The sequence below is a fragment of the Berghia stephanieae genome, chromosome 4, assembly GCF_034508935.2.
Source record: "Berghia stephanieae isolate SIO BIC M18660-M18661 chromosome 4, UCSD_Bste_1.3, whole genome shotgun sequence".
Lineage (NCBI taxonomy): Eukaryota > Metazoa > Mollusca > Gastropoda > Nudibranchia > Aeolidiidae > Berghia > Berghia stephanieae.
Genome location: NC_088363.1, coordinates 34,239,659 through 34,254,306, shown reverse-complemented (window position 1 = coordinate 34,254,306; position 14,648 = coordinate 34,239,659). Strand labels below are relative to the sequence as shown.

The 14,648-nt window shown below is 37.0% G+C and overlaps 1 protein-coding gene across 6 annotated transcripts in view; it reads right to left on the bottom strand.

The window, feature by feature from the left end:
* Positions 1 to 14,648, bottom strand: part of LOC144970466 (uncharacterized) — a 90,819-nt gene that overhangs the window by 13,409 nt on the left and 62,762 nt on the right. For all 6 annotated transcript variants that reach the window (XM_078910141.1, XM_078910145.1, XM_078910146.1 and 3 more), the window contains 3 exons: positions 2,921 to 4,119; positions 1,848 to 1,986; positions 760 to 853 (listed from right to left, as the gene is read on the bottom strand). In XM_078910141.1, the coding sequence (XP_078766267.1) occupies positions 760 to 853; positions 1,848 to 1,986; positions 2,921 to 4,119 (1,432 nt within the window). The remainder of the gene's footprint in view (positions 1 to 759; positions 854 to 1,847; positions 1,987 to 2,920; positions 4,120 to 14,648) is intronic.

Sequence of the window (14,648 nt, the reverse complement as noted above, 5' to 3'; positions counted from 1 at the left end):
GGATAGGACGCTAGTCTGTTGCAAAGTACATTCCGCCAAATCTAACGGACTCGGCTACCCATTCACTGCTGGATGGACAGGAGGGTCAGAGAAAATCTCGACTGAACCCGTTATCGACATTGGTCCCTTTGCGTGTGAAACGAGTGCTCTACCAATTGAGTCACATATAAAAATGGTAGGATAATGGATATATTTCACTCTTCGATGCTCATAAGAAAGAAATAACAATCGTGAAAAGGAATGAAAGCTTCAATGTGTGCATCACCTGTCTTCAATACTCACAGTGAATCGTCCATTGCATTTGATTGTTGTTATAATATATTTCAATAACGAGAGATAAGGAATAATATGATTTTAGTTTTAGTCTTAATATCTTTATGAGACAGCGTGGCTCAGCGGTACGGTACCGAGTTCGACTTCCCGTTGCGCTGTGTGGCCTTGAGCAAGTGCACTGCGGCTGATGCCCGGTTTAATCCAGTCTTACATTGGAATAGATCTTAAAGAAAAAATTCCCCATTGGGGATGGATAAAGGGAATTTATTATTATTATTATTATTATTATATATTATTATTATTATTATATTATTATTATTATTATTATTATTATTATTATTATTATTATTATTATTATTATTATTATTATTATTATTATTATATTATTATTATTATTATTATTATTATTATTATTATTATTATTATTATTAAGAAAACATGGACATAAATTAAAAATAATAAATGATATTATCATACCCAACTTACTCAAAATAAGAATCTGGTATAGCGTTAGTCCAAATGACTTTGTTGTCGCAATAAACCCCTCCATACTTTAACAAGATGTTGATTCGCATTATACCTAGGGAAAAGGAAACATTAAAAAAATGAGTATTTTATGATTTACCAAATACAACTTTTCATTGCATACGGTTTAGTAAAATTCTCACTGGTTCAGCCTGCCAAAACCAAAAGCAAATTAGATAATGTTACATAAGGGCATATAAAACCTTACGTATCCGTCTAGATTGGAGATGGTCCACATACTTTTGCAATGCATGATAACATCGCAAGAGCCATTCCCTACATCAAAATACATATGGAACACCATCATCATCATACGATACAGGTCCCCTGCAAGTCGCTCATTTTTCACACGCTGTCCTACAATATCCATAACACTCGATATTCAAGAGATACCTTTTTCACCTGAGTCAATAGGGGTAATATGTATCATGTAACTCACCCGTTAACACCATGCCGAAACCATAATTCTACCGTACTCGCAAAAACCACGAATTAAAAATTTTGGCTAGAAATACTCGTCCTTCAAATATTTGATCCATTGAAAAGACCCTCATCTCGTCAAAAACTATCAGACATCCAGGAAGTCTCAGGTTTGAGAGTTTTATTTTTACAAAATGAGGCTATATTAATCTATTGATATTTGAAGGTCTAGTTTTCTAGGCCAAGTTTCTTTAATGTTCTTTTTCATGGTACAGCAGAATCCATTCTCATTCCTCCAACACTCTGACCTGACCAGGCTTAACACTCTCCTTACCAGTTATTTTCAGAATTTTACCCGAAACTTCATACTCACCGAACACAAAAAAAAAGATTTTTCAAACAGAATAGTAACGAGTATATTCTATATTTTGACAGAACAATGAGCTCTTTTGCAAGACAGTGTCAAGTTTTTATAGCTATAACTATAACAAAATGAAATCAAAATAAGAAAACTGTTGGTTGCATCGTAACAAATGTGACGATTTTTCCTATAGGTGGTAAGGAGAGGGTTAATACCACCCAACTTTGCTACAAAATCCATTTAACACAGAGATAGAATTTAACCTGACCTTGAGCCAATTCCTGAGTCATCGTAGCACTGTTCCGGGTGTGAACTGGGTACTCTCTGTTGACGTAAACCACGCTGAGTGTTGCCTGAAGTAGCGTCCACCAATAACCTGTTGGTTCTTTCAATCCGTGGATATATACCTGAGAATTCAACCAAAAAAAACATGAGGGAGGTTGATATACGGCTATGAGATCTTGTGGTAGTATGACACTCGCCTTTTGGATCGGAAGGTCAAGGGTTGCATTCATAATTGAGACCATGGAAAAGGCCCTTTACGAACATTCTCTCTCATCGTACTCAGGTGTAAAATGAATGAATACCCGGCTTTGTTTCCGTCCAAAGTGTTGAAGTTGGCTAGAGATGCCTTGTAAAGTGTTCTGAGCTCGTTCAGTGGATTTTTTAGACGTTCTATATTAAGTTATCCAATCGCCCAACGCATCAGCCAACTGGGAATGTTGCTGTTTTGTCATTTCAAAATATGATTCATCGAATCAATTTAGTTTTACGTCGAAACGAACTCGTTGCATAAAGCAATGAACAGAAATGAATATAATAACTTCGACAAAGAACAAACAGAAAGTTTCTGGCTCAAAACCCTTCATCAGTCAATAACAAAAAACAATAAAACCATAAATTCATCATTTAAAGTTCAGACAGACGATAAAAAACTATTTGACATGTATTGTCTACAAGATTCAATTTCCTAAACTAGCCTTTCAGACCTAATACAGTATCTGAGATATAGGTCGCATATATCGATATACAGATAAAAGTGAGTGTAGCAGGCACTTATCTTGATAACAACAAGAGGTGAAGTGAGTAGGAAAGTGCCATAAGACAATAGAGAATAAAATATTTTCGCGGCGGTGATGGGGGTTTGAACCTGCGATCTTACTGGTACGACAACTCCGCCTGGCCGGTGAGAGCGTGACTCTACCGTATGAGCTATCCACGATCTAATCTCTATTGTCTTCTGGCACTTTCCTACTCACTTCATCTCTTGTATATATCGATATACCCAATAAGAATCTTTTTTAAAACACTGTATTAGAAAGTATATGATAGTTTACTCACCTTTGAAAGACCAGCCACGTGTAAAGAACTCATAACACTGAGGTACGTATTAAACTTGATGTCACAATCCCAGCAGATGTAATGACCAATCCTGGGAATCGCCGTAGCCGAGCTGTGCGTTGCTTCAATAATTGGCTCTCCGTAACTCGCTACTCGGGCCAAAGTTGAAAAATTGGACTTTTCATTCCAAATCGTCGACGGGTATATCTCAGAATCAATTTTCACGCAAACACATTCTCCTTGCTCGAAATTGTTGAAGTGTTTCCGGTCACCACACGGAGGAATTAAACCCTGGGTTTCCGATCTACCGGAAGCTAAGATAACATTGAGACCGTTCTGACTCGCTGGGCTTATAAATCCATTTTTCTTAGCAACGATAATACCATCGAGATAATCCGTCATAGTTTTGGCTACGACACCTGAAATAAACGGAGATTTCCGGAGGTGCACCGGGAAATCAACTAAAAGAGCGTCTTCCGGTATAAATATCCCACCGAAAAATTCTAACAAATTCAAAACGAGCATGTATTTATGGGGCCCTGAACTTTGGCACTTGGTGACGTTGAGAGGCTTCAAAACCATGTGATCGATCTCGGACAGGCTATGGTTAAACCAGTCATAATACTGAACAGCGTCAACTAGTGGCAAGTCGGAATAATGAAATAGAATCTTATCCGGTTTGATGAGGTTATTTGCACGTTTCACAGCTAAATAATGACGAAACTCGAAAAATCGTCCTTTTCCGCACCATACAAAATGAACGATAGATGGCGCTAAATCCGGAAGTAAGTCAGATCTACTTTCGTCTTCCAAATTGTCATACATATAATTAAAATTATGAATTAGAAATTTACTGGACTTAGTATTCACAATATCATTATTATTATTGATATTCTTTTGAGATTGCTCTGAGTCTTTGGTTTCCAGGAGTTTCATATCCGCTCCTCGAAAGATATTACTTAGGCCGAAGCCTTTTCTGTCTCCATTGGGTGGAGCTGCCTCTCCAATTGCTCTTGTTACAACTTCGATAGGCACAGGCGAGACGTGTTTTTTCACAAGATCTGATAGAACCTCTTGCTGTGAGTAGACAAGCACGAAGATGAGCAGAAGGCAGACGGCGATCCATGAGTAGACGCGTCGTCGTTGAGACTTAGATCTGGCTCGATGGATGAGGCGGAAGAATATCTGTGGCATCATCTCTGTAGATGAGAATAGGATGGTCAATATTATTGATTATAATAAATAATATTACAACAATAAAAACAATGGTTGTGATGGTGATGATGATGATTATGATGATGATGATGACGATGATGATGATGATGATGATGATGGTGATACTACTACTACTACTACTACTACTACTGCTACTACTAATAATACTACTACTACTACTACTACTACTACTACTACTACTACTACTACTACTACTAATAATAATAATAATAATAATAATAATAAGGATGATGATGATGATGATGATGATGATGATAATGATAATGATGATGATGATGATGATGATGATGATGATGATGATGATGATGATGATGATGACGACGATGATGATGATATGATGATGATGATAATAATAATAATGATAATAATATTAATAATGAAGATGATGATGATAATGATTATCCATATTACCCATGAACCGGAAGTGGTAGTAAAAACGAGAGACAGGGTGTATATATATATATATATATATATATATATATATATATATATATATATTCTTTTTTTGAGAGAGAAAGAGATATATATAGAGAGAGGGAGAGAGAGAGAGAGAGAGAGAGAGAGAGAGAGAGAGAGAGAGAGAGAGAACATGTCTTCACTTTATTTAAGCAAAACATTAAAATATTCCTGCTATAGAATTCGGGCGGGGAGATAAATAAATAAAGAAGAATTTAGGTAATTGCATTGTGCGCGGTGGAAATCACAGAAAGGCGGAAAACCTACAATATATTTATATACAAACACGCCCATTTATACAAACGTGCTTATCTTTTCTATCTAGTTAAACATTTCAACACAGATAAAACCATGTCTCTTACTAACTTGAACCCCTTCATTAACCAGTTAACTACGTGGTCTAGTGATATGACACTCTTTTCGGATCAGAAGGTCCTGGGTTCGAGCTCGGCGCATAGTTGAGTCCTTGGAAAAGGCTCTTTACTCACATTCTCTCACCGTATTCAGGTGTAAAATGAGTACCTGGCCGTAAACAGCGTTGTCTTTGTCCGAAAATTGTAATATCGCCTAACAGGCGGCATGTCCCGTCCTACATGTTAAATGTTGTTGTTGACCAGGGACCCCTTGTAAAGCGCTTTGAGCACATTTAGTGGATATTGCGCTATATAAGCTCAATTTTTTTTTAACTGCCATACTCTGGACAGGTTTGTATTTTAAAAATTGGCCAGAAAAATCGAGCGATCGATTTAAAGGACGGTTTCTGGGACATGTGTGGAGAAGAGACGGAATAGAAAAGTTGGTAACATCTGGGATGATCGAAGGAAAGAGAGCTAGAGGCCAGGAAGACAAAGAATGACTTATCTAAATAACCTAAGAATGGCCAAATGTGATTTTAAAAGCAACACAGATTTCATGCGCACCACAGCGGATCGTGATTCGTGGAGACAGCTGACCGGCAACGTGCTCAAGAGCACAAGCCACGATGGATGATGATTATTGACTAAAACTCTCAAACCTGGGACTTCGAGAGGTTTCTGTCCAATTTTTTTCATCAATGTTCCAGGTTTGAGAGTAGTTTTAGTCAATAATAACATAGGGTCATTTTTAAATCGATCGATTTTTGAAGGAAGAGTTTTCTAGCAAAATGTTTTAAAACGTGACTTTCCAGAGTACAGGCAATATTGATTGGTTAGGAAACAGACTAAAAATGCATGCTTAAATCTTCACTTTAAAATCTCTCCTTACAAATCTTTTCCAGTTTTTCCCCAAAAATGGCAGGCTTACCCAGCAAACAAATGGATTTTTAAAAACTCAAATAATCTATCTACCAAACAACTTTATGTTCTTATTAATTAAACAAAGAACATTTCGATGTACAAAATAAATCTGAATAAGAAAAATGTATATTGTTGTGTCGTAACAAATGTGACAATTTTGCTGTAGGTGGTAATGAGAGGGTTAAACCACACAGAGCTCTACGATGATCGTTAAGATAGACTAGGGTACTTTAAACACAACCTTTTGTTTGTAAGAAACACAGACGTGTTATATCACAAACGAATCTTCTACAACTCCTTTCTTTAGATCTCAATTCGATTTATTGAAGATAGCAAATGATGAAACGTTCTGAAGCGAAAAGACCGACTCAAAGCGGTATGTAATACGTAGGGCGGCTATGTGGTCTTGTGGTATGACACTCGCTTGCGGATCTGAAGGTCCTGGGTTCGAGCCTCCCTCGGTGCTAAGTTGAGTCCTTGGAAAAGACTCTTTACTCACATTTAGTGCTTAGGCCACTGGGACCCCCCCTCCCCCCCTTTGGGAGTTTATGCCACTATGTTTTTCAAATAATAGAACTTATTGGCCATACAAATTCCACTGTTACCGTAAAAATAAGTGTCATTTAAGAGAGTTATGGCCCTTTGAAAAAAGTGAGTTGTGTCCCCTTGCAAAATAGAGACAACATTTCTTTCAAAGGCTCTGGAGACTACAATATTAATTCAAATATATGCAAATTGGGTATCAAACTGAAGGAAATTGAATATACTATCAAACTATGTGCACAAGCTTTCAATTTGTAAATATTATATAGATTCACAGAAAGTTGAAACAATTTGTCAGTAATCTCATGAAGTGTCATATCTAAACTTATGGGCTATTTCAGTGTTTTACACAAAAATTATTTTAAATATGGCCAAAAACAGCATGTTCATTAAAAATGTAGCACTGAAGAAAGCTATGGCCCAAGCCTCAACAACAACCTTCATATTTCTCCGTCACAGGAAAAACTAAAAGTGTACGCAACCCTTAAATTTTTCTCCACTTTGTGGGATGCCAAATTCATCATAATTTTCATTCTTTTTAAACATGGTATTGATGTCCAGTTGTCACATTTAAAAGTAAGTTGAAGGTGTGGTAAAAATAAATAGATATATCATGAATAAAGACTAATTTGTTCACAACCCAAGTGAAGCATCATTACCGAAGACTTTTGAACGAAATCGCATGTTATATTATGAAGAATAATTGATACTCAAAAGGGATTCTTGATTCAAGATGCAGTAAGTACATAAAAACAATATCCTTATGTGTTTTGCAAACATGCTTTACTCCTTAACAGTTTGCACTGCTCACCAATTTATTACATATCCTCATCATCAGTAGCAAAATCCTCTTCGTCCTCTGAAGTGTCGTCAAGGAAATCACTGTCAAAGCTATCACTACCATCCTCGGCATATGTATCTTCGTCAGTACTGGTGCAGCTTTCTTCATACACAATTTCCTGCAACTCATCTGGAATGAAAGCATCTTTGAACCACTGTACTTCCAATTCAGTTGCAGAATTTCTCTGCCAAACGTTATCCTCTGGTTTTGGAATGCTAGGATTCTGGCACACTGCATTCCTCCAAATGAGAGTTTGAATGTTGGCTCTTGATATGTGCAGTGACAATACTTGACTACAAGGAGGCATCTGACACAGATCAATTCCACCACTGCATGAGATGGTACCTTTCTTTCCTTTGAAACGCTGGCGAACTATGTCATACCTCACTTTGTTGACACTTGTGCATGAGGTTTTGCCATACAGCTTGCACACAAATGACTCTAACATGAGACAGTCATTACTCGAAACAGCTGCTGATGTTCCAAATCTGGAGAACAGAATTCTAAGGTCTTCCTCCTTTTGAAGAAATTTTAGAGCTTTCGGCTTTCCTTGCCCAGCAAAGCAACTTGTTGTGTCACAGCCTGTGAATGCATGGACACCAAGTAATGCATCACACATCTGTTTAGACAAAGTCTTTGCAATCTGAGAGACATTGATTTGTCGCCTGTTGTTGCTACAGCCAGTATCAAAAATCAGGGTCTTTCCAATTGTCTCTGAGAATGAAAGGAGAAATAAGAAGACATCCGTGTCTGGTGATCTGACAACAATTGTTTCACAGTTTGGTTGGCGGGAAGCATATTGACAGTGCAGTATAATTCGTGTGTCTGCCTCTTCCTGTGATGAGTAGAGATCTAGACAAGGTACAGCTGTGGTAAATTCATCCGTGTCACTGTAAAGTAAGGTGCATCTCTCTTCACAGACAAAGAAGATTTCCCTGTTTCTCAGTTTCTTTGCATATTCGTTACTTTCCCATTCCTTGAGGAGAAACCTGATAAGGGATCTTTTGTTATCAACGCAGCTGAGAAATGATTTCCAACGTCTGGGCACTGTTGTTTCAGATCCTCTTAACAAGTATGCATTATCTTCAGAAGATCATCTCCTCAATCTCTCACAACCTTTGATTGAATCTTCTATGTAAGTATCAGTCACAAAGTGTACACAAGCTGCTTGTGGTAAGGAGGAACATGTAAGTACTTCACCAAATGTATTTGGGATTGCTGACAGAGTTTGTAACAGTGCATTGCCATCAACAATGTAAACGGTGTTTGTTTTTTTTGTGCATAATCCTCGAACATTAATGAATTGTCAGGCGTGAGCTTGTGCAACAGAGTTGCTTTGTTGGTCTTCAGAGGTAAACCATCTGATGAAGCCAGCGACCATGGAGTAGGTGTTAGAGGATATCGAAGAACTTTTTGAAGATCAACACTGTGCTCTTGGGACAAAACAAGAAGCTGGCCAAATAAATTTCTTTGTGCCTTGATTTTGACCACGTTCATGTCTTTTTTCACTGTTACCACTTTCCTCAATGATGCAAATGTCTTGGTCTTGTTCCTTTCTAATGGCTTGTGAAATTCTACAGTCTTTTCCTTCAGTCTGTTTTCAACAAAACTTTCAAACAATCTTTTTCCTATTTTTTCCACGGCTAGCAGGTCATCAGCAACATCCTCTTGCACTTTCATTCCTGAAGCTAGACTGACCAGACCATCTTCAACTTCAAAGGGATTGATAAATGCTGAAAATGCCTGGAGGATCTTTTGCACTCGCTTTTCACTTTGTCTTTTTTCTGCAAGGCTCAATTCTTTGTGGGTGTCTATATCCATACAGTTGTTGTTGCTGATCATTCTTTGGGTTGCTGATACATATTCTGCTCGATTGTGTCTTGTTACACTCCAACGGTAATAGCTTGGAAGACTCTTGCTGAACCCAACAATACCTCCTTTTGTCTTTGCATGTTTGTTTATTGTTTGTTCAATGGTCATATCAACTGCTATTCTTCCAGCAGGCGTCCTTGATCTGGAGACACTAAATCCATTATCTTGTAACATTTCTTCTGCCCCCTGGATGGGAATGAATCAGGTTGGCTACTGACACAAAATATACACTGAGATACTTGGCATAATTGTGGTGATTCATGGTAAAAAGCAGTGGGCACAGTTCTTTTAAACAAGATATATGAAGAAGAAAGTTGTTAGTCTTTGTAGCTCGCAGAAACTGGAGGAGAAGCCAAACTCTGTCCATGTATTGGATCCAGTATTGTGCAGTTTTTCCGTACTTTCCTGAGCGGACACTCTCTTTGAAGGCTTCATACTGGGAAAATAACTCAGCATACACAGTTGACTGGAGAATTTTATTAGCTGTATGGCTTGATATTCCTTCGGTGAATTCCTTTATGTAAGGCATGAGGTCTTTACCGAGTTTTGAATCCGTGTCCTGCTCAAATTTTGCAAGCAGAAGTCTCTCTAGAGCCTCCAAAACAGACACATGCACTCGTATAGCCCTGTTGTAGTTCTTTCCACTCATAACCCTATCCATAGAACCATGTGCACATAGCCCTGCTTCAGTCACAATTTCTTCAAAACCAGATCCACTTTGGAGCTTTCCCAGGGCACCAAGATATGACATTATGGTGTGAAAGACACCCAGGTGAATAATGACTGTTTTGTAAAGCTGTGGGTTTTGCCAGACAATATCGTAAGCTTTCTTTGCTACAGCAAGGTCAAATGTTACAAATGTATATGGCTGACCAAGCTCTTGTGTTGCCTCCAAAGATAGTTGTAGCACCTTCTGTACTGTAGCTGCTTCAGTTATGGGAGCATTGATGACAGGCATATATTCAACAATTGAAGGCATGTTGGTTTCATTTTCATTTTGGGGGTTTGGAGTTGTTGATGAAAGCCAACCTTTCCAGCCAGGGAAACGTTCTCCGTCTGAATTCAACTTCATCCTACAGAACACCCACAGAAAATTATCTTGGTGCAGCTGTCTTTCTTGATTGTTTTTTACTGTTGTTGTGGAAACAGTCAGAGAAGGTTCTGCTCTTCCAGTTGCAAAGCAAGGCTGAATTTGGATGGGTTTGAAAGTTGCTGACTTTTTCTTTGTTTTTCCAGTCGTGACATATTGTTGCTCTATTTTTCTTTCCAAGTTTCCTTCTTTTATTTCTTGGATCATGATGCCATGAGTAGAGTGTGTGGTGCCAGACCCATCAGTGGTCTCCTCTGTGAGATCGAAATTATCCCAGCAAAAATGGGTGATTTTTGGATGTGCCAATGCGGCAGAAGGAAGATTTGTGGAGCATTCAACAACACTGTCGCACATTGCAGTCTCCAGTTCCAAAAGAGTAGAGTGGGATGCGCAATGTCCAAAGCGGTTAAGGATGTTTATAATCTGAAAACTTCCAGTCAAATGCCTCACAGTCATCCCCAGAAGTAAATGTTTAGGCATTTTCCATTGTCCACAAGTGACATTATATCAAACATCTTGGGCCATGGAACGTACAAGTCTTTCAGACCTACTACTCATATGTCCTGCACCTTGCTTGGATAGGAGTGTAGTAAAAAATTTGATCAGAGCAGAAGGAAGTTGGTCTTGAGCAGATAGCAAATACTCTGATGTGGGGGGGGGGGGGGGGCAAGGCATTTGTGAATGATCTTTGAAAGAATCCAGAATCAAATATCTCAAGGTTACAGCAGCTTCTTGCAGTTTTCTTTCCTCTGATGAGGCACTCTCAATTGCAGCTTCAATTGCACAGCCTTTGGGGACTTCATTATTATAGAGAAAATGGCTATCAAAGATTTAAAAACCCTATATAGCTTTGTAAAATATTTTATGATATGAGGCAAAAAATGAGAAATGACAATAAAATTCCACTATTTATTGCATTTGAAGCAATTTTAGGGTGATAAACAATCATTTTATGCACAAAAATGAGTTCACGAAAAATTGCACCCGATGACCTTTCAAGGGCCATAACTCCTGTAAATGATACTTGAAAAAACTGTAACACCCGGATTAATTTGTGTTATATGTCCCTGAAGCATGCCTGAATTGTGCTAATGCAAAATCCCTCTTGTTTATTCATCCTGAAGGGAAACAAGTACACTGTAATAGATTTTTTTTTCAAATTATAGAGAAAATGGCTATCAAAGATTTAAAAACGCTATATGGCTTTGTAAAATATTTTATGATATGAGGCAAAAAATGAGAAATTACAATAAAATTCCATTATTGATTGTATGTGAAACAATTTTAAGGTGATAAACAACCATTTTATGCACAAAAAACGATTTCACAAAAAATTGCACCCAATGACCTTTCAAGGGCCGTAACTCTCGTAAATGACACTTGAAAAAACGGTAACACCCGGATTAATACTCAAGATATATTGCTGTTTCAGAAAAACCATGTGGCGAAAACTCCCCCAGGGGGGGAGGGTTTCGCCCACTGGCCCATGCACTAATTCTCCCACCAGGTGTAAATGAGTATATGGCCGTTAACAGCGTTGTCTCTGTCCGAAAAAAAAAGTGTAATATCGCTTAACAGGCGTCATGTCTCGTTCTACGTGTTTAGTGTTACTGTTGGCTAGGGACCCCTTGTAAAGCGATTTGAACACCTTTAGTGGATATTGCCCTATATAAAAGATCAAGTTTAAGTTTGGATAAACTTAGAGCTGGGAGATGAATGCAACGACACCAAAATGAAACTTGGTGTTAATTTCTACTCCTTCTGGCATTCAGAATAGTTATGGTCGGAACAATATATTGCAGACCTGATGACAGTCTCTGGCAAAGGATAGAGACCAGCGACAGATAGACACCAATAGAGAGAATTCTCAATAGAATTAAAGAGGCTGCCGAGACGTTCCAGTCGGTTGATTAGGTGACGAACGACAAAAGTCACAACATAATAAATAAACCATATCCTTACCACCTACTGCAAAATCGTCACATTTGTTACGACACGATAATATAGTCTACATTTTTTGTCTTATTCAGATCTATTTTGTACATCACAATGATCGTTGTTTAATTAATGAGAACATAAAATTGTTTGGTAGAGAGATTGTTTGAGTTTTAAAAAATCAATGTTTCTGCCATTTTGGGAAAATACTGAAAATGGTCGGTAAGCAGAGAGTTACGGAGCATGCACCGGTGTAAGATAAAGATCTGAACAAGTGTGTTTGAAAGGTCGTGCCACACAAAGCAAGAAAGAAAAATACAAGAAATAATCCCCAGTCGAGGTAGACTGATTTTTTTGGATGTTTATTTTTTTCTTGAATTTTTCTTTCTTGCTTCGTCTGGCAACTTTCCTTTCATACACACTTGTTCAGATCTTTAAAAAGTCACAAGTATTGTGTAATATAAATACAATTTCTTACTATAGAAAACCCAAAAATTCGTAAATCTTATATAATTGGATTCAATAGAGTGTTGTCACGTCGCCCAGCAACGGCGGCCATCGTGGTTCTAAACAAAGAAAATCGGCACTTTTTATTCTTCATGCTGGCTAGAACTTTTCATATGTCTTGTGATCAGAATTTATAAAAGTCTAAACATGATCAGATTTATAATGGGTTTTTTTTTCCCTCTGGATACGCTTTTATGCTTGTCGGAGACATATTTCATAAGGGCGTCCGCCATTGTTCTGATAGTTTAGAGCCAGTTAATAAGTTACCATGCGTCTTTACGGGCGAAGTGACGTTATTACTGTTGAAGCGTTTTATTAATTTTGAATTCACTTCTAGGGGGCCGATTAATCCCGATATCCCTGAGAAAGTGCGTCACCTTTAGAAGATACGAGAATCTGAGGAACAATCGAGCAATTAAGTTATCAGAGGAAAATCAGGAAGTGTAGAGAATGTTTTAATATTTGCCTGTGGGTTTTTAGGAGTTTTACAGTGGCTGAGATACGTTAAGGATATTTCATGGACAGTAAAACATAAAAGGAAGATAATGGAAAAGCACATTACTGTAGAGCTTAGATGTGCTAAATAAGGAAAAGTAAGACAATGATGCTGATTCAAATAGGAACCAGGAAATCATAATAATAATAATAATAATAATAATAATAATAATAATAATAATAATAATAATATAATAATAATAATAATAATAATAATAATAATAATAATAATAATAATAATAATAATAATAATAATAATAATAATAATAAAATAATAATAATAATAATAAATAATAATAATAATAATAATAATAATAATAATAATAATAATATTAATATTAATAATAATAATAATAAAATAATAATAATAATAATAATAATAATAATAATAATAATAATAATAATAATAATAATAATAATAATAATAATAATAATAATATACTTTATTCATCCAAAAAAATGGAAATTCGTTTACAGACGTGGCATGCATAAAAAATATATAAACACAAAGTTGAGAACCAATTAATGGCAACAATGAATACATATAGATATGTGCAAATGCACAAAAAATGTAAAAATATACAACTAAGAACCAAAGCCACTATTATTTCCCTTCTCTGAAAAAAACATTTTTTTAAAATGTTGGCCAAGAAGAGGTCACCGATAAAAGGGGGATGCGTGGCATAACAAGTCAAGTCTTTGCCATAATATAGCCTAGAAGTACAGGGTTCGCATCCAGCCATCCAGTGTGGCCTTGAGCATAATGTCACCTCGCCCTAGCTCACTGAGCGGGGGACAGGGGAAGAAGGGTCTTAAGACGCCCGATGAAACACTTTTCACTTGAAAATAATTGATCTCCTGGCAATTAAAATTGAATTGAGCTTTATACAGCGCAATATCCACTAAATGTGCTCAAAGCGATTTACAAGGGGTCCCTGGTCAACAGCAACATTTAACATGTAGGACGGGACATGACGCCTGTTAGGCGATATTACAATTTTTCGGACAAAGACAACGCTGTTAACGGCTAGGTACTCATTTTACACCTGAATACTGTGAGACAATGTGAGTAAAGAGCCTTTTCCAAGGACTCAACTATGCGCCGAGCGCGAGGTTCGAACCCAGGATCTGCCGATCCGAAAGCGAGTGTCATACCACTAGACCACATAGCCGCACTGGCAATGAACAAACATAATATTAATAATGAATTGAAAGACAAAGTTAAAATTTATTTCTTCCATATTTTATTTTGCCCTTTTCTAATAAAACTAGACCAGGATTTATGAATTCTAAAAGGGTCGGGAACATGTGATTCATCGTTTGATCTTAAAATTCTATACAAATAATGAAGTGATCGATAGGAAGGTTCGATTTACGATGTGAATCGATCGTGTTTATCAGCGTAAAATGATTTGAATACTTTATTTATGAAGATTTATGGTCTTTGTCATACATAAATCTGACTCGAATGACAAG